The sequence below is a fragment of the Thamnophis elegans genome, chromosome 12 (genome assembly GCF_009769535.1).
Source record: "Thamnophis elegans isolate rThaEle1 chromosome 12, rThaEle1.pri, whole genome shotgun sequence".
NCBI classification, from domain to species: domain Eukaryota; kingdom Metazoa; phylum Chordata; class Lepidosauria; order Squamata; family Colubridae; genus Thamnophis; species Thamnophis elegans.
In genome coordinates this window covers 21,921,998-21,947,225 of record NC_045552.1, presented here as the reverse complement: position 1 = coordinate 21,947,225, position 25,228 = coordinate 21,921,998, and the positions used below count along the sequence as shown (strand labels likewise).

General features: G+C 43.4%; 1 protein-coding gene across 2 annotated transcripts in view; it reads left to right on the top strand.

Moving 5' to 3' along the window:
• The first annotated feature begins 1,142 nt into the window (after positions 1-1,142).
• CLSPN (claspin) overlaps positions 1,143-25,228 on the top strand; it is a 41,544-nt gene continuing 17,458 nt past the window's right edge. The window contains exons 1-15 of one of the 2 annotated variants that reach the window (XM_032227109.1): positions 1,143-1,419; positions 3,450-3,579; positions 4,192-4,571; positions 5,959-6,129; positions 6,887-6,964; positions 7,142-7,214; positions 7,652-7,760; positions 9,882-10,399; positions 12,462-12,656; positions 13,679-13,878; positions 17,716-17,915; positions 18,701-18,765; positions 20,814-21,019; positions 23,206-23,366; positions 24,584-24,798. In XM_032227109.1, coding sequence (XP_032083000.1) covers positions 1,396-1,419; positions 3,450-3,579; positions 4,192-4,571; positions 5,959-6,129; positions 6,887-6,964; positions 7,142-7,214; positions 7,652-7,760; positions 9,882-10,399; positions 12,462-12,656; positions 13,679-13,878; positions 17,716-17,915; positions 18,701-18,765; positions 20,814-21,019; positions 23,206-23,366; positions 24,584-24,798 — 2,725 coding nt within the window. In that variant the 5' untranslated portion in view covers positions 1,143-1,395. Of the gene's footprint in view, positions 1,420-1,594; positions 1,811-3,449; positions 3,580-4,191; positions 4,572-5,958; positions 6,130-6,886; positions 6,965-7,141; positions 7,215-7,651; positions 7,761-9,881; positions 10,400-12,461; positions 12,657-13,678; positions 13,879-17,715; positions 17,916-18,700; positions 18,766-20,813; positions 21,020-23,205; positions 23,367-24,583; positions 24,799-25,228 lie in introns of those variants that run through there. The other variant, XM_032227108.1, reaches the window with a different exon arrangement.

The following is a 25,228-nucleotide window of genomic DNA, read 5'->3' as shown; positions in this document are numbered from 1 at the left end:
TCTAGTCCAACCCCCTGCTCAAGCAAGAGACCCTTAGAATATAGCCACTACAAACAAGTGGCTGTCCAGTCTCTTCTTAAAAACCACCAGTGATGAAGCACCATAACTTTGGGAAATAAGTTGTTCAACTGGTTTATTGTCCTCACTGTTAGAAAATTTCTCCTTAATTCCAGGTTGTTTCTCTCCTTGATTAGTTTCCATTCATTGCTTCTTGTCCTGCCTTCAGATGCTTTGGAAAATAGGTGGAACACCATCACCCCCTTCTTTGTAGCAGCCTCTTAGATATGGGAGCATACTGCTATCATTTTCTTGCCAAAGTCTTGCTCAAATGCCCCAAAATGACTAACTGCATTTTTTTCATTTTGGTAAAATAAAAATATAAATACGGATTCTGCATTCCTTGTCCACCTCCACTTGGATATTAATACAATTGCACAAAGGCTGGGTTTAACATATTTAATACTTTTCTCAAGAAAAAATGATAAAAGGGGGGAAAACATATTCTTTTAAAGACAAGTTTTATTGTAATTTTTTCCATTATACATATTTATGGACAGTGTGTGGATCAGGTGACATCTTATGCATCATATTTATAATAGTTTCAATATGTATTCTAATCATCTCACTTTTATCAATATTCATCTCTTGTATAATCCTTTATCTTTTTCCATTAATTCATTTAATCTTACATATCATTACTAAATATCCTTTTGTCTTCAACAAATTACTTTTAATTAATCTTTACAAATTAACCATTTTTAACCATAGCTTTGCTATTCCAACTTCCACAGTATTCTTCTCTTCATTTCTTATTCAATTTTTACACAGTTAACATCACTGTACGCCCTGTATTCCACCTTTTTTACAGTTTTTCCAGTTATTTACCCAGGAGAGGTATAATTATAGGGTAAATATTAGTACATATATATATATCATGAGTTAGATCAGTAGATGGGAATGTGAAATTAGATAATTAAATACTATTAATTTTGAGTGTAATTTAAACAACGTTGGGAATTTAAAATATTAATGATTGGGGAAGAGGAATTCGTGAGATATTTTCTGGGAAGAAAAAATAGGGTAAATAACTGGACGAAAACATTTTGATTGTATTTCTGTAGTCTTGCAAATCCAAGAAACTACTCCACAGGGAGGGCGATTCCGTATAAAAAAGACGATTGGACCATTGGTCCGGAGAGTCGCCGGTCCAAGCTATTGACCAATGGAGACGAAAAGGGGCGGCTCCCTAAGGCTGGATGCCAGCTGTGACTGGCTGGGGAGGAGGGGAGGAGCCAAAGGCCGAGCAAGAGCGCGAAGACTCAAACGCAGCCGCTTTCCCTGAGCTTTTGGCGCTTTCCGGGTCGCTCATCTTAGTCAAGGCGGGAGGCGGCTGTCATGACTGCGGCGGCGGCGGCAGTGGTGAGTCTGGCGCGGGTCTAGGACGAGTTATCCGCTAACCGGCGGATGAGAAGCTGCCTCAGCTGTCGTTTGGGGAGGTGGGGAGGGGTGAGGTCTTCCCTCGTAGACATTTCAGAGACCCGGGACTACGACTCCCGGCATGCGCTGCGGCTCCTCTTCAACATCCCGGCATGCCAAGGGCGCCCCGCTTAGATGTGCTGCCTATCCTGGCGATGTTTCCAAAGTGGCTACGCGTGCTGCGAACAGATGGGGACAGCGTCCCCAGACGACCCCTAGGTGGCAGCAGAGACCCAACTCGCCAATGCCATCTAGGCTTTGTTCGGTTTTTTTTGAGTTCGGATGCAGCAAACCTGATTTCTTGCATCCCGGGTTGGAGAAAACGGGGATGAAGGTGTGCGTGTGAGTGTGTGTGTTTACGTGTTGGGGGGAAAAAGAACAAGTTTCAAGGTTCAGATTCACAGGTTTTATATATACTGCACGAAGTCGGAAAATGCTGCCTTAGCAAGTGGGGTGAATTAGCAATGGCGAATTGGAAGGCAGGTTTAGATCACCTAACTACAAAGACAACAAAGTAAGGCTTAGAAAATAGACCAGGATGAAAAAAGTATTAACTAGCATGATCGTGAGCATGGGTCCCTGATGGGTGGGGACCGTAAATTCTGAGATCTTGATAGCAATGGCACTTAGACCACTTCATAGTGCTTTATAGCCCTCTCTAAAGGATTTACAGAGTTAGCCTATTGGGTGTTTGGGGGGCCGTTTTCAGGCTGTTTGGGAGCTGTTTTTCAGGCCAAAAAAAGAGAATCATTTTTCGGGCCAAATAAAACGTCCATAAATGTCCGAAAACCAGCCTGAAAATGACTCAAAACCCAGCATGGAAATGGTCTGGAAAATGGCCCAGAAACGCCCCAGAAAATGGCCTGCTTTTCGGCCATTTTTCAAACTATTTTCAGGTCATTTTCCAATGCTCCAGCTCCCACTAAGACCAGCGGAAACCAAAAGAGCAGCTGGGGATGGCGCGTATGCCATAGACCTAGCCTAGCCTGTGATTAGTCTTGTGACAATTGAGATTTTGGCAAGATGTAGGGATATGATAGAGTATAATTTTAAATAAATCCAACCCTTATCCTGGCTTTGACAGCTGCCATTAAAAAACAACGGCCAGAGAATAGAAAAGCTATAGATGTTGCTTCAATCTCCAAACGGGTTCTTATATTTTGCTTTTCTTAGCATAATGTGTGCCCCCAGTATTATGATATATGAACCATGTTTCAAGGTGTACTGTAGTATGTGAATCCAATTAACTTGTCAAAAGTGAAGCATAATGCAATCCTCTTGCTAAAAATTGGAAAAATGAGATAATACCAACGCAGGAGGAAGTTATTTACTAAATAATGGAATGTGCAGAAATGAGTAAATTGACGTTTGAAATTAGAGAACAAGAAGATGAACAATTTTATAAGACATGGGATTTATTTTATCAATGGTTAGATAAAAAAAACATGGAAATGAAAGATACTAGAGAATGTTACCAATACAAAAATAATAGAATGACATTGAATATACTATAAAGATACATAATTATTGGATAGATTGAAGGATGTAATGAAATGTTATAATATAAATGATCCCAATATTTAGTATAGTTCGTTGAAAGTGAAGGAATAAATAGTGATAGTCAAACAAATAAGGTACAATGATAATAATGTATATAAATATATTGGATTTGATAATATGTGAATTCATATAAATTGCAAGTGATGACTGAAAAGGATGCACAAACACCTTGTAACCAATTGACACACTGTATGTGGTGAAAGAGGGTTTTATGTATTATGTCTTGTTTGTTTATGTTTGTCTAAAAAGTAAAAAAAAATTCTACCAAAAAAAAGCATAATGCAATCTATGTACTGAATCAACCTTCTTGAATCTGACAAGAAATGAATAATGGCATATTTGCCTTCCTTTTTTAAATACTGGATAGGACATGTGCTTATCTTCCCATACTTACCAATGTTCCTGAACTGTAGTTCCATTTGGATGCCCAGGATGTGAAAACTCAAGATACCTCTGACAGCGATTCAGACAGTGGGCAAGGCAGCTGTGAAATGAGCTTCCGGTCCCAGATAAGCAAGGGAGTTGCATCCGTTGACGAAGGAGGTGTGTATCTCTTGGGTACAATTTCACTACAACAGGGGCTCCCCAACCTCTGGTCCAAGACCCACTTTCGGGCTGTGACATATTTGCAACTGGGCCGCATGAGCTCGACTTGCAATGGGCCTGCACGGATGCGCGATGCCATTTGCAGTTGAGCTGTGCGTGCTGGCCCATTGGTTGCGCAGGTTTAACTGCGCGCATGTGTGCCGGTCCGTCACTCACACGGCCCGGTTCTCCTCTCCCCCCACCCCCACCCCGGCAACCAGGCTGCCAAGCCACAATGTTTGAGGACCACTGCATTATAATACAGTTTCAATTTAGTTTGTAGATCTAATATTATGTAATGTTGTTTGAGCATTATTTGCACATTCCACGTTTAGTCATGCCGGCCACATGACCACGGAGACGTCTTCGGACAGCGCTGGCTCTTTGGCTTTGAAACGGAGATGAGCACCGGCCCTTAGAGTCGGGAACAACTAGCACATATGTGGGAGGGGAATCTTTACTTTTATTATGGTTTAGTGGATTGTGTGAAATGGCAAGCTAGATTTAAACAAACTATGGCTTTGCACATAAGTAAACCTGATGTCATATATATATATATATTTGGGGCAGATTCAGATGAAGAGATCTGCGTGCGTAAGAGAATCAAATGCAGGAGGGTGCTTGCTGACAGCAATAGTGAAGGAGAAGGTGGCAACCCAGAGAAACTGAAGGTTGCAGCTAACAATGTGGAAAGCGCCAAGGAAAAGTATAATTGGTTGGGAAACAAAGACAGCGTCCTCTCCTACCATGCTGGGGTGAACAGCGATGTCAGCGACACTGAGGACCTGTTGCCACCACTTCAGCTGGGGATTCCCGAGAGAGAAGACAAGAGCTTGAACAGGAAAGAAATGAAAGAAAAGAGCAGCTCAAGGAAAAGGAAGAGAAAGGAAGAGAAGAAGAGAAAGACTACAAGGCAAGCAAGAAAGAAAGAAAAGTCACAGGAACAAAAGGTATGATGTGACGTAAGACAGTGGCTGAGGACTGTAGCATCATTTGGTAGCATGCAGCATGATCTAGAGCACACTAGAGCAGGAGTCTCTGACCTTGACAACTTTAAGCCTGGCAGACTTAAAGCAGAGCTGGCTGGGGAATTCTGGGAATTGAAGTCTGCCAGGCTTAAAGTTGCCAAGCTTGGAGACCCCTGCACTAGACCAAACTGATGCAAACAATTGAACAGTTTGTCTTATTACACAAAGAGAAATGCTTTGCCCATGTTCTAAAACAGTGATGGCTGACCTTTTTGTCCTTGGGTGCCGAAAGTGCATGCCCACACCCATAATGCAATGTGCATACGACAACCCCCCTTGCGTCCTGCGCATGTGTGCATGATCCCCTTGCGCTCCCCTGCCCCTCCATGTATGCATGTGCGACCCCCCGCACATGCGTGCACGACACACACACACACTGCCTCATTTTGGGCCTCCCAGAAGCCTGGGACCAAAACTGGCGCGGGCGGGGGGGTTGCGGCACTGCACCCCCTGCTCACCCCCTACACATGCACACGCATCTCCCACATGTGTGCCAAAGACCTGAAAATCAGCTGGCCGGTGGGAGGCATGCATGTATTCGCGGTGGAGCTGAGCTGGGACAACATCTCGCAGATGCCGTGTTCGCCATCACGGTTTTAAAATACCCATATTTTATTCTTTGTAATGAGGCTTGGCATCTGATGGGGAGGAGTGGAGTGATGCATTGCTCCAGTGTAACCTTTTATAAAGGTTTGTGGTATTTTCTCTCATGCTGGCCTCCCCAACCTACTGTGTTTCCCCAAAAATAAGACAGGGTCTTGTTTTCTTTTTACCCACTGAAATAAGTGCTTGGCCTTATTTTGGGGGAGTCATTATTTTTTAGGTGCAGGAGGCCTCTTAACCTCGGCCCGCGGGTCAGCTGATCCAGAGAGGGCCAGATGTTTCTGGCGCACTCTTGCCAGCCCTAGCGTCGCTGGGCCTGGCGCTCTTTTTGCGGCCGCCACTAAGAGAAGGGGCACGATAGCTAAGATTTGCAGGAGCAGCTTCTGCGAGGCTGTTCCGCGTGGGTGGCAGGTGCATGTGGGGTATATTTTCCCCCTTTCCCCTCAGGAAATGGCAGAGACCAGCGGCGTATGTATATATTTTAGGAGAGGGCTTATTTTTGGGGAAACAGGATAGTTTCTAGTAGTGGGTTGGAGTTTCATAACTTTTGAGGACTTTAATTGCACAGATCTGAAAGATGTGAAGCTAGGAATTACAGGGGTTGCAGTTCAGTCTATGTAGGGCAGAGGGCCAGGTTGGAAAAATCTCATTTATGGAATTGAATCTCTTCACTGGAATTCCTGTGTTTTATTTCCGTTGCTCTTAGAATGGTGAAGACTGTCCTTTTAACGACAGTGGGTGCTTGCTGACGGATAAAGAGCTCTTTGACAATGGCCTGGAGGAAGAGGAGGAGGAAGTGGATGGCTCACCTTTTCAAGTTGGAAATTTGGAAATGTCAATAAATACTGCAGAGAAAGTGAAAACAAAAAAACGGAAGGTGGGTTGCATCAAGATTATTATTATTGTTGTTCATCATTCAGTCAGATGTCTAGAGTGGATTTGGTATTTTTATCCACCGGAGTCCTCCTCAAGGATCTGATTATTATGATTATTATTGTCTCTTTTATTCATTAAACATGAAACTCAGCCAACTGAACATTTAAAAATGTGTCATAAATACCATTGACTGGTGCTAACGGTTGATACGGGTTGCTGCCAGCGTCCTAGATATCAACCAAGAACGTTCTTAAAATATACAATGTTCCGAGTAGCGCAGTTTTTTGCAGTTCCGCTCGTATTATTGCAGGAAGCTGCAATTTGTTGATGAGTTTTGTAAAATTCTTGGCCATGGTACCGTGCCCCGATGACAATGGGTATCACTATTACATGTTTCATCCATAATCGGGTGGTTTTGATGGCCAGGTTGTGGTATTCCATGATTTTTTTTCCCAGTTTTTTTTTTTTCAACTCTGGCATCTCCTGGTACAGCGATATCAATAAACTGTACGTTTTGGTTTTTGGACAACTATGATATCTGGCATGTTGTGTTCCAAATGACGAACCGTCTGTGGTTGTTGTTGTTGTTGTCGGGCTGTAGGACCTGTTTAGCGGGGAAAAATCCCAGAATCCCTAACCAGTAGCAATTTGACTATGTTGGAGTAATTTTTATTTTTTATCCTTCGTCTCCCCTAGAATCCCATCAAGTCCCTCAAATATGAGATGAAAATTAACATTTCCTTTTTGGTTCCAAACAGCTGTTTTTAGAGAGTGAGGATTACCAACAATTGACGGATGAAAGTGAGGGGCTGCTTCTAAAAGAATCTAGGAAAAGGGTAAGTACTCCCCCCACCCCATATTGATATACTTTATTTTCCTCCCACTTTTTGTTTAACTTAAGTAGAGATTCGTATAGCAGCATATCCGTCTTCTGCCCGTCTGCTTTTTAATTGCATTTCACAATATGTTCTTGAAAGAGTTACTTATTCCAGGATTTTCCTTCCTTTATTTAGAAGCTGAAACCAGCCAAGTTAACGAAAGAAGAAAACAGGCAGCTGCATAGTGAGAGCCAGAGACTCGTTAGAGGTATATAAAAGCAGAGACTCTGTAATGCTTCTAAGAGACTCCATGGGCAATTTTCATATAGCACTGTAATTATGCACACACACACCAAAAAAGTGTTCTATTGTCAAATCATTTGTGTAATTTACCTAAGAAAACAGGATGCGTGGGACAGCACTGGCTCTTTGGCTTTGAAATGGGGATGAGCACCGCCCCCTAGAGTCAGGAATGACTAGCACATATGTGCAAGGGGAACCTTTACTTAAGAAAATTCTTAGAACAAGGTTATAAATCAAGGCCTACCTGTAATCTACTGAGCACTCTGGTTTATGCTGAAAATCAGCTTCGTAATTTTTGGTACTCTTGCATTTTTGTTAAAATAAGTTACAATACGGTAGCAATGCAATTAATGGTTTGCTTGGGTTGATTTTCTTCTAATTTATTTATTTTTTTTATGGTAGAAGCCGCAATGACACTACCTTATCACCTGCCAGAGGCCAAAAGCGTGCAGGAATTCTTCAAGCACAAACCTCGGCCTTCTTTCCAAGGAAGTGCAATGACTTTGCTGAAGTAAGTCCATTTTCCTTTTTTTTTTCCCCCATATTCTTTTAACTTCTCAACGTTCTTTGCTGACACTGTTGGAACAGCGTAAGCTGCAGTTGGATGCACGATGCAGCTTCTAAAAGAAAAATATATATTTCTACATTTTGTGGATATGAAAATATGCTTGCTGCAATTTCAAAAATTGAAGCGATGTCTCTGAAAAAGATTATAAATGTCAAGAATTGAGTTTTGTTGTCTGTCCCGGCTTTTTGGCTTAACAAAAACATCCCAAGAATGCTATGTAAAATAAGCCAATATGCAGAGTTTTTAATTTGAGAACCTTTCTCAATACTCTTTGTTTTCCTTGAATAAAACTGGATAAGCTTGAAGAATTCTTTTAATTCAGAGTCCACAGTTTTGCCCTTGTCCCTTTTAGATAATATGCTATATAGCACTGTGATAATACTTTCTTGATTTTTATACCTTGTTGAATTTTCATATTTTACTGGGGCTTGACTGTTTCTTAATTCAAAAGATTGTTACTCAAACTATAGTGTGTACATAAGTACAGAATAACTGTTACCCCAATTAGCCCCAATTGATATGAAAATCTTCCCGTTTAGCGTATTCTTATATTTATACCTGTTACTTAATCTGAGCTTGAAAGTTTTACTAATTTGGCGTGTAGAAGTGAACTGATTGACATTTTCTTTGTTCTGGAATTTTGTGCACAAGTTGGTAGTTTCTGTTGCAGCTTCATAAATCATAAAGTGTAATTATGTCAGAATTATTATATAAATATAATAAGGCTTGATTGGATTTGGAGGTTGCTTGATGCCAGATCACTTCCAGAGCAGGCTACAATTTAAAACAATAAAGCAAAAAAAGGAACTAGAGCATCTCAGTAACAATATCACACAAGATAAAATACAAATTTTACCCCATGTGAAACTTAGGAGAGCAACTATATTTTAAAAGATCTCTGGAACATCATTAGGATGCGAACCATATGAGTATTTGGGGTAGGGGGTGGATGTAACTGCAGAAGGCATAACCTCTGCCTGATCTTTCCAGACGGATATAATCCAGGAGAGATAACAATTCCTCAAAAATGCTCCATGTGGCATGAAGGTCTTTATAGATGACTATCCGATAACCCGACATTGCCCGGCTATTTATTTATAGAGGGAAAATGTCCAGACCAAACATAATTTCTAATTTTGGATTTTCCCCCTTACCAGAGGGAACCCCCTTGTGGAGTACTGTGAAGCCATTACCAGGGCAACTCCACTGCACTGCACAGTAGAAGCCATTTTACGACAGTAAAGTAGAACCCATTTAAGGCACAACAGGCTGTATCTTAACAGAACACATACCCGAGGGCTGTTAGGGGTGTCTTGCCTCCACAGTATTTGTTTCCAGAGAGTAAGTCATCTGTGTACCACGGCACTCCAGAATTCTGCTATACACACACACACACATAGACACACACACACACGGCACCTTGATTTGCACAAGTAACCAGGGCAGGTAATGGAGCATTGGAGTTAATCCTTCTAGTTTTAGTTCTGTCACCCTTTATTAAAAGGCTTTTTTCTAATTTCTAATCATGTCACCCACCTAAGAAAGAAAAGAGAGAGAAAAGAAAAAAGAAATACCTTTAGCTTGATTGTCCCATGTTTTGAATTCGAATAGAATAACAGAGTTGGAAGGGACCTTGGAGGTCTTCTAGTCCAACCCCCTGCCTAGACAGGAAACCCTGTATCATTTCAGACAAATGGTTATCCAACATCTTCTTAAAATCTTCCAGTATTGAGGCATTCACAACTTCTGGAGGCTTGTTCCACTGATTAAATCTTCTGACTGTCAGGAAATTTCTCCTCAGTTCTAAGTTGCTTCTCTCCTTGATTAGTTTCCACCCATTGCTTCTTGTTCTACCCTCAGGTGCCTTGGAGAATAGTTTGACTCCCTCTTCTTTGTGGCAACCCCTGAGATATTGGAACACTGCTATCATGTCTCCCCTAGTCTTTCTTTTCATTAAACTAGACATACCCAATTCCAGCAAATGTTCTTTATATGTTTTAGCCTAATTGACTGAATTCAAGGGAAAAGAGGAGGTTACTAATTTACCTGTGTCTTGATAAACAGGTCAATGAAAACTCAACCCAACTCATTCCAAGAAGATAACGTGACAGGGAATTCCAGTATCAGCTGCCATAGCAATGGGAAAGAACAGCCTCTTCAGCCAGGAATATTGGACCAGCCAAATTCAGGTTTTGCAGGCAGCTCTTCCGCAGAGGAAACGGAGCATTTGATAGGAGATTGCTTGGAAGAAGATAAGCAGAATGAAGGTTCCAAAGCAGAATTTAGCGAGGATCTAAGTTCCAGGAAAGAAGGAGAGCTTAATGAAGTCCCTGCTGACTCCATCAAACCACCAGAGGAGGGAAATATAGTTGAAGAAAGAGAGGTGCAATCATTGGAATTGCCTGGGGTACCCCAAGAACCCGTTCAAGACTTGGAGCCCCTGGTGGAAATTCCTGGTGACAAGATTAAAAAGTCCCGATTGGATCGGCTTCGGAAGCTGGGGGTGGATCTGAGCATTAAACCTAAGCTATGCTCTGGCATGGAGCCCTTTATTGACCTTGATGAGCCTGAACCCAACAGAGGTATGGTGACCCTGAGCCTGGTCAGATTGCTGCTTTGTGTAGAAGCCCCTCCGTGCAATTTATTCTGAGAGGTTTGCGAGGGGTGGAGGGGGGGAAGGAAAGACCTTTCATGTTGCATCTTTTCCTGAACAATCTGCTATTTTTTGCCTTTTTTGTATTGAATTATAGCAGCAGCAGTAATTGATTATCAAAGATGATACCATAATTTGTCAAATCAGTCTCCCAGCTCACATATATTGTGTTTTCCCGAAAATAAGACAGGGTCTTATTTCTCCCCCCCCCCCGAAATAAGCACTTGGCCTTATTTTCGGGGAGGTCTTATTATTTTTGAAGTGCAGGTGGTCACCTCATGGCTGCCTCTGTTGCAATATTTTTTGAGGGCGGGCTTATTTTAGTGCATGCGTTCAAAAGCCCGATTGGGCTTATTATCTTGGGGGAGGGGTTCTTATTTTCAGGGAAACAGGGTGGATAGTCCTTGACTTACAACCATTTGTTCAATTGACAACTTCCAATAAAGGAGAATATTTGTAGCTCGGGGTTGAAATGAGAGGTCCTTGGCGTTCTCTGAGCTTGATTGTTTTCTTGCAGATGTTTCGTTATCCGAACTAGGTAACATCATCAGTGCTAGAAGGAGTGAGGTTTGCTCTTGGTTCCTTGAACACTCCCCTCCTAGCACTAATGATGTTACCTAGTTCGGGTAATGAAACGTCTGCAATAAATCAACCAAGCTCGGAGAGCACCAAAGGACTCCTCCACTCACAACTTCAATGACTAAAATTACAGTATTGCTAAACTAATGGTTGCAGCCAGTCCTTGGGGTTCTGGCCATCCCATCATTCATGGTCATGTGATTGCAATCAAGGTCCTTGGCAACCCACTTGCACTTAATTAGTTGAGCCACCCCACAATCATGTGATTACCATTTGTGACCTTTCCTGCCAGCTTCCCCAGAAAGCCAATGGGGAAGCTAGAAGGGAATCCACAAGTTGATGGGGTAAGTCTCCCTTATCCATACACACTCTTTGACCCTTGCTGCACTTCTCTGCCCCACTCTCAAGTGCCCTCCCTCAGCTGCAGCCACTTACCTGCCTTTGCCCAGGACTTGCAATTTCCTGCTGGCTTTGCCATTGCCTTAATGACAACAACCAGGACTCACAACCCTAAACATTTTTGTGCTATATTGACTGCATTGCTTAGCAATGGGAATTATAGCCCAAATTTCTTTGTAATTCAAGGACTACCTGTAATAAATTCCTTTAATACAAGGAACTTAAATATGCAATTTAAATCAAAAGCAAGAACAGAAAAAAACATTGATTAAAAAGGCAGAGAGATAATTCTCATAAATACCCATCCAATCAATGAGTTGTGGTTTTACTTCTTCTTCTCTGCCCGATATTTGCTGTTTGCCCTCCTGAGGTCAAGCAAAAGACAAGGTAATTTGATTTTGTTTGTTTTTTTCAAAATCAAGCTGCAGAAATTACCCCAAAAAGAAATACTTCCAAAACTGATTTTATGAAAAAGATAGTTCCAAATATTTAACCACTTTATGAAAGCCATTTTTTTCAGTTTATTTACACATTTAAAATAATAACCTGTTGCATATAGATATTCATGGTAATCATTACGGCACACAGCAGTCGCAAGAAGAGAAGGAAATGAAAAAAAAGTTTTCTTTCTATTATGATAGACTGGAGCAGTTCCTAATTTGCAGAAGCTAATATAAATTTGACCATTAGTAGGTGGAGGATGCTGTTTGTGGTATCCTCATTCAAATAACAGAATTACTCTTAAATGAAAAGAATGCTTGAGCATCCTTTATCTTGATTTTATCTTGAGTCCTGATTTTAGATCTGTGGTATTTTATGAATTGTTCAAGAGACGAATTTGTTTCCTGTTATCTGCAACAAATATAAAGAAACTGAGTGGATAACTTTGCAGAATTGAGTTATGGGTGAATCCAGTATTGAATTGCCTTTTGTAAAAAAATTAAAAAAGGTTATAATTATTGTACAAGTGATTCTAGTCAATTTCCTTTTGCAATTTTCTTTGGGTTTTGTAGAACTGGAAGCTTTGAAAGAACGCTTTGTAAAGCATGCATTTCACATGGCCAAACCAAAAACAGAACAGCGAATGGTGAGCGTGAACATTATTCGTAAAGAAGTGATGAATGATGGCAAAGAGGAGCTGAAAGCGGACGTAGTACCAGTAATGCTGGCTACAGAGATGGTACAGGATGCTGCCCGGACTAAGCCAGGTATGCCTAGGAGAGCACAGATTCAAGGTTTAAGGATTGATTCTCTTGGAAGCAGGATGCTTAGCACATAGGAAGCTCTACCATTGATTGATCTGTGAATCAAACAAATTCCCTTCACTGTGAGTTGGAATTCAACTCTGTGGTCCAGGAAGTTATAAAATTTGAAGTCTAGCTCACCTGTGTCATGCAAACACAACCACCAGCATAGGAATAGTCAAGACAACTAACTGGTGTTAAGATATACATACCGTATTTTTCGGAGTTTAAGACGGACCTTTCCCCCCCAAAAGAGGGTGAAAATTTTGGTGTGCCTTATACACTGAATGTAGCACCACCCCCATCCCCACCAGAGGCCAAAAACGTGAGGCATGGAGGCAGGGATTGCCTTTGGCAAGCCTGGAACAGCTGTTTGGGGGGTATTCCGGCAGTCTGATCCACCCATCAATCAGCTGTGCTGAATCTGGCTGCAATGCCGCAAACTCTGGCTGGAGTTCCCAGCAGCAATCACATTCAGAAAGCACAGTAACTTATTCAGCAGGATCCAAAATAATAATCGTATACTATACATTACCAGAAGTAGGTTTTCCAAGGTAAATCAGTGGTGGGTTCCCCCATCGCGTTGCAACCAGTATGCTGCAACGGGGCCCGGTGTCCACCACATGCACATACCCAGCAAGTGCATGCGTACTTACCGCCTGCGATGCTCCAGCTGCATCATCTTGTCCCCAAGAATACAGAACCCTTTGGGTCTTGTTCTGAAGCCAAGAGAGCAACTCAGCACCGAGGATGCTTTGAAGCAAAAGGTGTTGACGGATTGTTTTAACTGCCTTGGAAAATAAAGCCCAGGGCTCTTCCAGTCAATTGGTGAAATGTCTTTCCTTGTTCAGGTGCCTCCATTATTGCTTTTTAGCTCAGTTGCGTGTCGCTTTGCTGAAACGATGGCTGGAGGCCATCAGCTAAAGAGGTGGGTTGCGCAGGCCTTAATGTGGGGATCCAACCTACCTGTCTCCCTGACTACCCAGGTGAAAAGTTGCAGGCGTTGAAGGCTAAACTGCAGGCAGCTATGAAGCTTCGCAGGACGGAAGAACGCCAGAAGCGGCATGCGTTGTTCAAACTGGATAACGAGGTGATGGAGGAAGAAGAGGAAGAGGAGGAGGAGGAGATGTCAGATGAATTGGAGGAGGAGGAGGAGGAAGAAGAAGAAGAAGAAGTGAATCAGGAGGTCTCTTTCCTTTTCTTTTTGCCTCTTTTGGCAAGTTTTTTCACGTAGTTGGGAAAAATCAGCCAGGGAATTGAGATAATTGGCCTGCTGATGAAGAGAGATCCTTTCTTGGCTTGCTGCCCAGAAAATAAAAGTTCTTTGAAATTAATACCTCCCCCCACCCTCCAGCCATAATTAAGTCTTGAAATCTTTTAAAGGCTTCAGCTGTCCAGAGCAAAGCATTTAAATGAGTGTGACGGGTAGATCTATAGATTTAATTATTGGGTAGCTTTGCAGTCAGAAACCTCACCTATCCCTGTGCTCCATACCTAGACCTCTCCTGGCTAATGAAACGGAGATTTATTCTCAAGAAACAGGGACATAAAGGTACAAAGCAGGGTGAAATGCTCAGAAGCATGCTGCCAGTTGGCTTCGGTTTGCCCGAACCAATAGTAAAAAAAATGCTTTGAAAAAGAATCCGACAATCAGGTGGGCAACAATCAGCTATGCCGCACAATCGTTGGAACTTTTTAAAAACTTTTTTAAAGCATTTTTTTTACTATCAGTTCAGGCCAGGCCATTATCTGTGATTGTTTTTCATGTGGCTGGAGGACCCCACGTTATGAAAATGGCTGTTCCATATCTCACCTTAGTTACATAGTCATCAGATAAGTGTTGGTTGGGGATGAAGCTGAGGGGACCACCGGATTACATCCAGTGTAACTCACAGCCCTGCTCAACGGTTGTGTATCAAAGAGAAAGCAGCAGGTTCTGAGTAATGCCAAATGGGTTATATCCCAGCTTCTTTTTATTACAATTTCTCACGTAGTGTTTCCCTTATCCTTCTCCTGGCTACTGCCAGATGTAAAATGAAGTGAAAGAAAGAGGGACTTTGGTTCTTGATTTGCATTAGGCCCCTTCCCCCTAACTGCATGTTACAACATGGTTACCAGATTGTGTTCTGGCCATGCAGCATGGAATGTATTTGCAGCGTCAGGATTCCTTTAGAGCAGTGATGGCGAGCCTTTTTCTTATGATATGACAAAATCGTGTGTGTGCCCGCGTGCCCACACCAATCCAATCCTCCCCGGCCACCTGCGCATATGCGTGCAACACCCCCAGGCTCAGGAGTCTTTCCTGAAGCTTGGGGAGGGAGAAAATGCCCTCTCCTGCCCCCCCCAGGCCCATTGGATTGTTTCCGAACATCCGGTTGGCCTGTTGGGACCATTTTTTGCCCTCCCCAGGCTTCAGGAAAGCCTCCAGAGACTGGGGAGGGCAAAAATGGCCTCCCCCGGCCCTCCAGAAGGCCAAAAATCATGCGTGCGCCAGAGTTGACAACTGGTGTGCCAGAAAATATGGCTCTGCATGCCACCTGTGGCACGCGTAGCATAGGTTCGCCATCACGGCTTTACGAGTCCTGGAATCTATTTCTGCTGGTTCTCATGCCCACTTTTCAGAAAAGGTGGAGTTGTAAGGGACAGATATTTGCTTGTGATCTATGATTATTGTTGTTATTCATACTTTTGCATAAGGAGAGGCCAATTCTGCAATTGCCACCAGTAGAATAAATATCAGAAGAAGGTTTCCTGATGCAAATTTCTGCAAAATGAGTCCAGAAACAAAGCCGACTGCTGGTGTATCTGGCGTGTGGTGTAGTAGTTGTGAGCAGGACTTTCTCAGTGGTGACCCTGTGACTCTTGCCCAGTGATTTTTTTTTTTAGCATAGCTTTTATTGTCACTGTACAAAATAACTACAATGAAATGGGCTTTAGCCCACTGGTGCAATTCATGACAACAAATACAAACAACATAAATAGTATAAAGAATAATCCCAATGCAGCATAAATACTATAAAGAATAATCCCAAATTAAAGTTGCCTTCGTGTCATCTGGCTTCTGATGTCAGCTGAGACACATTTGTTCACATAAGTATTTATAGAGTAACCCCTACTTCAGAACCATACTAAATAAATTCCCTAACATGTTGTAATTCCTTAACTGCGTTAGCGTAGTAATTTCTATAACCGCATTATTTTATTTTAAGGAGGTGGTTTTCCTGTTGATTGACTGTGTTACACTGTGTTGTTTTTATTGGATCTTGTACGTTGTTTGGGGTCCTTTAGCAGGAGCATAAAAATATCTCCTGTAGTAAGGGCTGTGTAATGGAGTGAGCTCCCCTTACTAGCTTTTGCCAACCTAGCAGTCTGAAAGCATGCAAAAATGCAAGTAGAAAAAATGGGAACCACCGTTGGTGGGAAGATAACAGCGTTCTGTGTGCCTTCGGCATTGAGTCATGCCGGCCAATGACCAGGGAGATGTCTTCAGACAGTGCTGGCTATTTGGCTTTGTAACGAAGGTGAGCACCCCCCCTAGATTCGAGAACAACTAGCACATATGCATGAGGGAAACCTTTACCTAGTGAGGGCAGGGTTTTAGACTATGCAAGTTGATGTTCTCCTGAAGTAGTCAAGATCCAGCTGAGACATAAGGTGCATCTTCAGTTCTGCTGGAGTTTGCCTCTGATGGTGGTTTTAAATGCTATAGTGGCCTTCTCCAGCTGTGCCTTCTGGGTCAGCCTGGCTCAGAATTCTGCAAGCCAACACTTTCAGAAAGAAACAGTCTGAGGTAAATTGCACTGGGTTTTAATTGGATAACATACGGAGAAAGAATAGGAGTATCTAAACTTGGGAACTGTAAGACTTGTGGACTTGGCTGGACCATGGCTGGCTGGGGAATTCTGGAAGTTGAAGTCCACAAGTCTTGAAGTTCCCAAGTTTGGACACCACTGGAATAGAACAAAACAGCCTTGAGCGGGGTGGGGAGGAATACAAGGTGATAACATTGTTTTTCATTGTTCCATCTTTACAATAAATTCTAGCAAAAAAGACTTCTGTGGTGTTTGAGACAGATTTATAGGCACAACATCTGTTCACCTTATGAGCTTACTAGCAAGGCTGTCATGATTTTTTTTTTAACCTATCCCTTTCTGGAAATATAAGTCGTCTTTGACATCACCACCACCATTTCTGTTGCTAAGGGGAACCGTGGCTAAGCGAGTTGTGCCCCATATTGCAAATTTCCTTGCCACCGTGGTGCTAAGTGAATCACTGCAGCTGTTAGTCACACGGTTGTTAAGTGAATCTGGCTCCCCCATTGACTTTGCTTGTGAGAAAGTTGCAAAAGGTGTTATTATGTGACCCCCTGAGACACCGCAACCGTCATAAATAGGTCTACTTGCCAAGCGTCTGAATCTTGATCATGTGACCAGGGAGATCCTGCAACAGTCATAATGTGAAAAAAGGGATCATAAGCCATTTATGGACCTAAGCCATTTGTCTCGTATAGGGTAGGGATGGTGAACCTTTTTGGCACCGAGGGCCCAAACTGGAACGCCCATGCATGTGTGCGTGCCCGAGTGCTGGAAACCCAAAAACCAGCTGGCTTGTGCACATATGCGCGCCAGCCAGCTGATCTTCACCCACACTGGGGCACCGGAAACCCAAAGACCAGCTGGACGGCACATGCATGCCTGTTTTTTGGGCATTTTCTAGCACTCTGGTCCCTGTGAAAACCAGCTGGACGGCACATGCACGCCAGAAACCAGAAGAGCCGCTGGTGATGGCGCAAATGCCCACAGAGAGGGCTCTGCGTGCCATAGGTTCACCATCACGGGTCTAGGGTTTCCTTCCTGAGCAGGGATTTGGACTAGGAGATCTCCAAGGTCCCTTCCAATTCTGTTATCCTTTTTTGAGCACTGTTGTTAACTTTGAACAATCACTGAACTATTGATTGTAAGTCAAGGAGTACCTGTGGTTCTGCTTCACTCATGGAGTTGTGTGTCTGTGTGTGTCCCGTTAGGACCCAGATGGTCTTGGAGAGATGGAGGAGGAGCACGAAGAGCTTGGGGAGAAGGATGTTGAGGACGAGAAAGAAACAGACAAAGAATCAGCTGATGAAGATGAAACCACCAACGTTGGGTTGCCCTGCAGTGTTGTTTCAAAGCCTGCCTCCACGGAGTCAACATTGCTCCTGTTTAAAGACAATTCTTCAAAAATAGGGTACTTGGAAAAATCCAGAGAAAAAGCAACTGCTTTCATTGTACACCCTGAACCCGTGATGGAGAACCTATGGCAGGCGGAGCCCTCTCTGGGCATGCAAGCCATCGCCCCAGCTCAGCTCCATCGGGCATGTGCGCGCACCTCCTGCAGACCAGCTGATTTTCGGGTCTCTGCTGTGCATGCAGAAGACGCACACATGTGGGGGGAGGGTCGGGGGAGCACAGGTGGATTCCTCCCCCCCAATGCCCTGTTTTTCATCCCAGGAGGCTGCAGGGAGGCCTACTGGGGCCAAAAAGGGGAGTGGGGGGTGTCGCGCCGCATGCATGGGGGGAGCGGAGGGATAGCACAATTGGGGGGCCCTTCCCACAATCCGGGGGCATTGCATTATGGGTGCAGGTGCTCTGTCATGCTCCCGTGGGCATGCTTTTGGCACGCGACGACAAAAAGGTTAGCCATCCCTGCCCTAAACCTTATTTTGGGAGAGCTGATAGCCATTATCTTTTATAACTGTCAAAGGCTACAAAAACATCTCGATGAACTGTGTTATTTAGTCCGTTAGAAAATTTATTAGCCTCTTATGTTACCTCGGGGCAACTCCTTTCTCTGTATCCCTTTGTATTTGTTCCATTTGTTTATAAAATTAATTTGCATTTCCATGAATAATTGCTCGGTGGATCTAGAAGCCAAAACTAATAATTAAGATACATTTAAAATAAATCAAAGTAGGTAGCATGTTGTGCTGATAAATCATATTGATATCTTAAATGGCTTTTGTTTTTTGGCAGATGTTTTTTGGCCGGTGAAAAAGTTGAGCTGGAGGAAGCCCTGAGCAAGAGAGCAGAGAAGCAAGGTAGAGCATCTGTCCCTCTGTTGTTTCTTTCCACCCTTTTTCCTGGTGAATAAGGCAACAAGGGCATTGCAGACTCTTTTCTTTACTGTCTTTTTTTTATATTCTGCTTTTCACACCTGTCGCTCTGGGTGGATTACATCCATTAAGAAAATAGAAGGAGGCCCTGTCCTCAGGCCTCAAACTATAAAACTGCTACCTTAGAATCACCTGAAAGATATATAACATGTGGAACATATGAAGAACGGTTGCAGGAACTGGGTATGTCTAGTTTCATAGAAAGAAGGACTAGGGGAGACATGATAGCAGTCTTCCAATATCTCAGGGGTTGCCACAAAGAAGAGGGAGTCAAGCTATTCTCCAAGGCACCTGAGAGTAGAACAAGAAGCAATGGGTGGAAACTAATCAAGGGGAGAAGCAACTTAGAACTGAGGAGAAATTTCCTGACAGTTAGAACAATCAATCAGTGGAACAACTTGCCTCCAGAAGTTGTGAATGCCCCAACACCGGAAATGTTTAAGAAGATGTTGGATAGCCATTTGTCTGAAGTGGGGTAGGGTTTCCTGCCTAGGCAGGGGGTTGGACTAGAAGACCTCCAAGGTCCCTTCCAACTCTGCTATTGTATTATTGTATATTAGTGACATTGCTGTTTTCATTTTTAGTGGGCAGTGGATAAATCATCTGGTTTTATTTTGGAGGGGATTCTTGGAAACTCAACCCTGGGACTGATCTGGACAGTCAATTGCTTTTTAAACAGCCATGCTTCATGGTGCTCCCAAGCAGGTCCTGAGTCCAGCTGCACTTGTTGGGCTTAATCCTTCAGCAGGTGACAGTGACAAAAGCATGTTCCTGTAAATAGTGGAAGGAGGAAGAGACAGTATGAAGCATAAGATTTAAAAGCTTGTCACTGCATGCATTAAAAATAAACTCACCTGTTCACCTGAGTTGTTCTGATTAGACCAGTGCCATGCAGTTAAATGTGTGCTGGAGAGTTTAAGATCCTAAGAAGCTGTCTTATATAGCAATTCCAGCCTGCTACCCTGTTTCCCTGAAAATAAGACCTCCCCAGATAATAAGCCCAATCAGGCTTTTGAGCGCATGCGCTAAAATAAGCCTTCCCCCGAAAATAAGCCCTCCCCCAAAAATATTGCAAAACAGCAGCAGCCATGAGGTGACCACACTCGCCGCCTCCTGCACCTCAAAAATAATAAGATCTCCCCAAAAATAAGGCCAAGTGTTTATTTTGGGGGTCAAAAGAAAATAAGACCCTGTCTTATTTTCGGGGAAACACAGTAGTTTATTTGTAGTTCTAGTCACCTATGTGATTGATCTGGTACCCGAATGAATCAATTTTATGGGACTGAATGGTAAACTAAAACAAAAGTCTGGATTCACACAGTAAACTAAACCACTTAGGTGGAAGTTAACCATGGTTCAGCAGAGTTTGTAGACTCTTGGTTCTTTCATCAGAAGGCTGAAAGCTGTAATGCCATTGGAAAAGGGGTGGGGCTTGTGTGGCAATGTGACAATACAGATATTCTTCGACCTACGACCAGAATCGAGCCCCAGATTTCCTTTGCTAAGTAAGGGGGTTATTAAATGAGATTTGCCCCCTTGTATACATTTTTGATGTGATTGTTAATGTGAATCATGTTGTTAAGTGAATCTGGCTCCCACACCCCCTACTTTGTTGGAAGCCAGCTGGGAAGGTTCCAAGGACAGTGCAAATGTTATAAATACATGCCAGTTGCCAAGTTCTCAAATTTGACTCATGTGACCATGCAGGTTTATGTGTGAAAACCAGTCATAAGTCTTTTTTTTCCAGTGACGTTGTAACTTTGGATATTCACTAACTAAATGGTTGTAATCCAAGGATTACCTGTACTTTTTTCATCACTTCCCGTCTCTCCCTGTAGGTGCTGCTGATTGGATTATTTCTTTAAAAAGAAATATGATTTTAGATAGTATACCTGAAGTGCCGAATGTCTTCACTTTTATTATTTCTCTAAAACGGTTCATGTTTTCTGTCCTCACCCTTTTCCTTCTCTTAGATGATGAAGATTCGTTTTTGCTGCCAACCTTGGCAAAGGAGAACAGCCACAATAGCAGCTTTGAGCTCATCGGCTCCATGATTCCCTCTTATCAGCCATGTAATAAGCAAATGGGACGTGGAGGCCACTTTTTCTCTGCGGTTGGAGCAGCCCGCTCTCCTTCTCCTGGCTTCTTCAAAACAAGCTTCCTCAGCTCAGCTTCTAAGGTAAGCCACTGTTGCTTTAGTCTTTACAGCATGTTAGTTTAATGCTAAATGAATTAGTGAGAGTACAAAGACACACAATGCAAAAGGATGAAGAAAGTGTTGCACGTTTTAAATGGTGCGAGAAAGTTTCTAGAGGAGGTTCTGCATCTTGTAACTGGGGTTTGAATCCCCCACACCTCCTGCCATCCCTCTTATACCGCCAACAGTAGCAATGATTAGTAGGGCGGTTCTCCTCTTATTGGAAACCCTGAAGCCTGGTGCGCCAGGTAATCAAGAAACACCTCGCGGCCAAGCTATACGCAAAACTATCTAAATGCGAATTTTACCACTCCAGCCTAGGCTACCTGGGGTATAGAGTCTCCAGTGAGGACGTAGAGATGGATCCAGGTAAAATCAAAGCCGTCCTAGACGGGCAGCCTCCTCACACCCACAAGCAACCCCAAAGCTTCCTAGGGTTCGCAAACTACTACAGATAGTTCATAGTATAGTAGAGCCTTTATTGTCATTGCACATCACGTATAAAACGAAATTGGTTTTAGCCTCACTGATGCAATCCCTGACAACAAATATAAATAGTATAATATAAATAGCATAAAGAATAATCCCTATGAAAGTAATTAGGAAAAGAAAAAGAAAGAAAATTTTAAAAAGTTATACATTTCTCTGTGTGTGTGGAGTGATTGTGGTTGTGTTTAAGAGTCTTGACAGCCCAAGGATAGAAAGTATTTTTAAACCTGTTTGTTCGGATGGCTATACTTTGATGTCTTCTGCCTGATGGTAGAAGAGCAAAAAGACACTGACCAGGGTGTGAATCATCTGAGTATCTTCCTTACTCTGCTAAAGCAGCGAGACCTGGTGATGTCACCCAGTGGTGTTAGAGGGCAACCAATGGTTTCTTGTGCTGAATTGATCATGCTCTGTAGTGCTTTCCTGTCTGCAGCTGTTAAACCAGCGTACCATCCCCTCGTTTGCTGTAATCTCCCACCTGATTACTGAATTATTAAAAATGGGAGGGGTAGGTGGGGTTAAACCGCAATCCAGGCAACCACTACAGTGGACCCCAGAGTGCCAGAAGGCATTTGAGGCACTCAGAAGACGATTTGCCAAAGAGCCAATCTTCAAACTCCCAAACCCAGAGCATCCATTTATCATTCAAGCAGATGCCAGTGACGTCGCAGTGGCTGCAGTTGTCCTGCAAAAGAATGCAGAGAGTCATCTGCAACCCTGGGCCTAGACCTCCAAGAAACTGACAGTAAGATCATTTCACTGCAACTGCTTCATTTAATAGCCAAATTGCTGGTCCCAATTTGGTCATTAAATGAGGCCAGTGGCTAAGACGCCGAGCTTGTCGAGCAGAAAAGTCGGCGGTTCGAATCCCTAGCGCCGTGTAATGGAATGAGCTCCCATTACTTGTCCCAGCTTCTGCCAACCTAGCAGTTCGAAAGCATGTAAAAATGCAAGTAGAGAAAATAGGAACCACCTTTGGTGGGAAGGTAACAGTGTTTCGTGCACCTTTGGCATTTAGTCATGCCGGCCACATGACCACGGAGATGTCTTTGGACAGCGCTGGCTCTTTGGCTTTGAAACGGAGATGAGCACCGCCCCCTAGAGTTGGGAACAAATAGCACATATGTGCAAGGGGAACCTTTACCTTTAGTTTTTGACTTACAACCATTAATGACTGCTCAAAATTACAGTGGCACTGGAAGAAATAACTTGCAACTGGTCATTCCCAGGGTCACATGATCAAACTTCAGGCACTGGGCTGTGTTTATGATAGTTGCAGCATCCTGGGTCATGTGACCATCGTTTGTGACTTTCCCAGCCAGCTTCCATCAAGCCAACACAAGCCAGATTCATTTAACGACTGCACAATTCACTTAACAAGTTGCCTGCGAGTGAGTAGGCAGCAATATAAAATTTCCAAATAATAACTGGTGATTCACTTAACAACCTTGGCATAAAAGGTTGTAAAATCAGGTGTGGCTCACTTAACAACCACTTTACTTAGCAATGGAAATTCTGGTCCCCGTTGTGATCGTAAGTCAAGGACTACCTCTAATTTCAAGTGTCCTCTGATATTTTTTCTTCTGTCTCCTCCTCTCACCTTACCTGTTTACTTTCTGATGTGGGTTGAAGATCTGGCCTGTATTAATGAGTTTTTATTTTGTTTGGGATCTATGCAGAGTTCAGGCAAAGCATCGGAGCCATCACTACCCATCGAAGATTCCCAGGATCTCTACAATGTTACACCAGAGGAGAAAAGCCCAGTTCCAACCGGGGGGAGGTTTCAGTTCCAGTTCTCCCTAGAGGATGACACGCAGAGTCAGTTGCTTGATGCAGATGGGTAGGTAGCAGAGGAACACAAAGCATTGATTAAAAAAATGTAAGGTGATAACAGACTAATGCTAATGCTGACGAAGCTATGCAGGAACCATGAAAAGAAAATTGTACCCAGATCGATCCTGAGAAAGGAAGACAGGAGAAAGAAACTCAAAATAATCCTATGTTAAAGGGGTGTCAAACTCTCATCGTCATGTCCTCGCGTGACCAGGGGTGGGATTCAAACGCTTCAGGTGAACTGGATGCTAATTTTACATCTGGTTCGCTGAACCGGTAGTTGCAAGCACTGGCTGGTCCCGCCCACCCCGCCCTTCTCAGGAGTCTCCACGTGGCCCTTTTTGGATGCCAGGCAAGTGCAGGGCCTGGGCAGAGGCTCTGGGAGGGTGAAAAACAGACGTCCCGGAAGTCCAGAAATGACTCCGTTTCTGGCCTCTGGAGCCCGGGAGAGGCCGTTTTTGCCCTCCCGGAGACTTGAGGAAAACCTCGGGAGCCTGGGGAGGGCAAAAATGCCCCCTCCCCACCATGGTGCAGGAGGCCGAGATGGTCACGCGCACTCAGCAACCAGGCAGAGAACTGGTTGCTAAAAAAAATTTAATCCCATCCCTGCACGTGACGTAGTGTGACTTTCCCCCCCTTTTGCTAAAACGGGGATAGGTGTGGCCAGGGTGTGACGCATTTGGCCTGTGGGCCGCGAGTTTGACACCCTGCTATATTGATTCGGTTCAGTATAAGAAAAGGCAGAGGGTTAACTTGGCAGATTTTAAAGATTCCGTTATTCTGTTTAGTATTCTTAAGCTGCATTCCTGAAATCCTTGTACCCTTTCCTCTTCTGGCCTAGCTTAAAAGGGCTGACATATAAGAACTGAAACTCACATTATTCTAGATCAGTGTTTCCCCAATTGTAGCCATTTTAACATGTGTGGACTTCAACTCCCAGAATACTGCTGGTTGTGGAGTAGTGATGGTTGTGGAATTCTGGGAGTTGAAGTCCACACATTTTAAAATGGCTACGATTGGGGAAACACTGTTCTATATGGATTTCCAAGTCCAAAAACTAGCAGATTCACTTGTTGGTGGTTGGCTTGTTTATTCTGGATACAGCCAGCAGTTGCTGTCTGTTTGATAAACCATGGTTTATTAAACAAATCTGCGCGGGAGGGGGCGGGGAACTATCCGAATTGGCCTTAAGGGCACCTTATAAAATCCACTCTTGACTTTCAGGTTTTTGAACGTTGGCCCTCACCGGAACAAATATCAGTCCTGCAAGAGCCGTCTGCCTTTGGCCAGCATGGACGAGAATGCGATGGATGCCAACATGGGTGAATTGTTTGATCTGTATTCTGGGCAGAACCAACAATCTCCTAACCCAGGCAGCGGCAAGAAGTCAGACATGGAGGAATTGCTCCATCTTTGCTCAGGGAAATTTCCATCTCAGGGTGAGTTGGTGTCTCCTCTGAAAAGTACAAGAGGGATAATTGCTATAATTAAGAGCACAATGAAGAATCCAGTTCTGGTCCCCATGATACAAAAAAGATGTTGAAACACTAGAAAGAATTCAGAGAAGAGCAACAAAGATGATAAGGGGTCTGGAGGCTTAACCGTATGATGAATGACTGAGGGAACTAGGTGTGACTAGTCTAACTAAGAGAAGGATTGGGGTTACATGATAACCACCTTCCAGTACTTGAGCAATTGTCGTAGAAAAGAGGAGGGTCAATCTATTTTACAAAGCATTTAAGGGCAGGACAAGAAATAAAAGGTGGAAGATCATAGGACATCCAACCTAGAATGATGTTGTGGCCTGCTGGCTGGCAGCAGAGCTGGCAGCAGAGTTGGGACAGTGAGGAGGTTGGGGAGGAACATGGG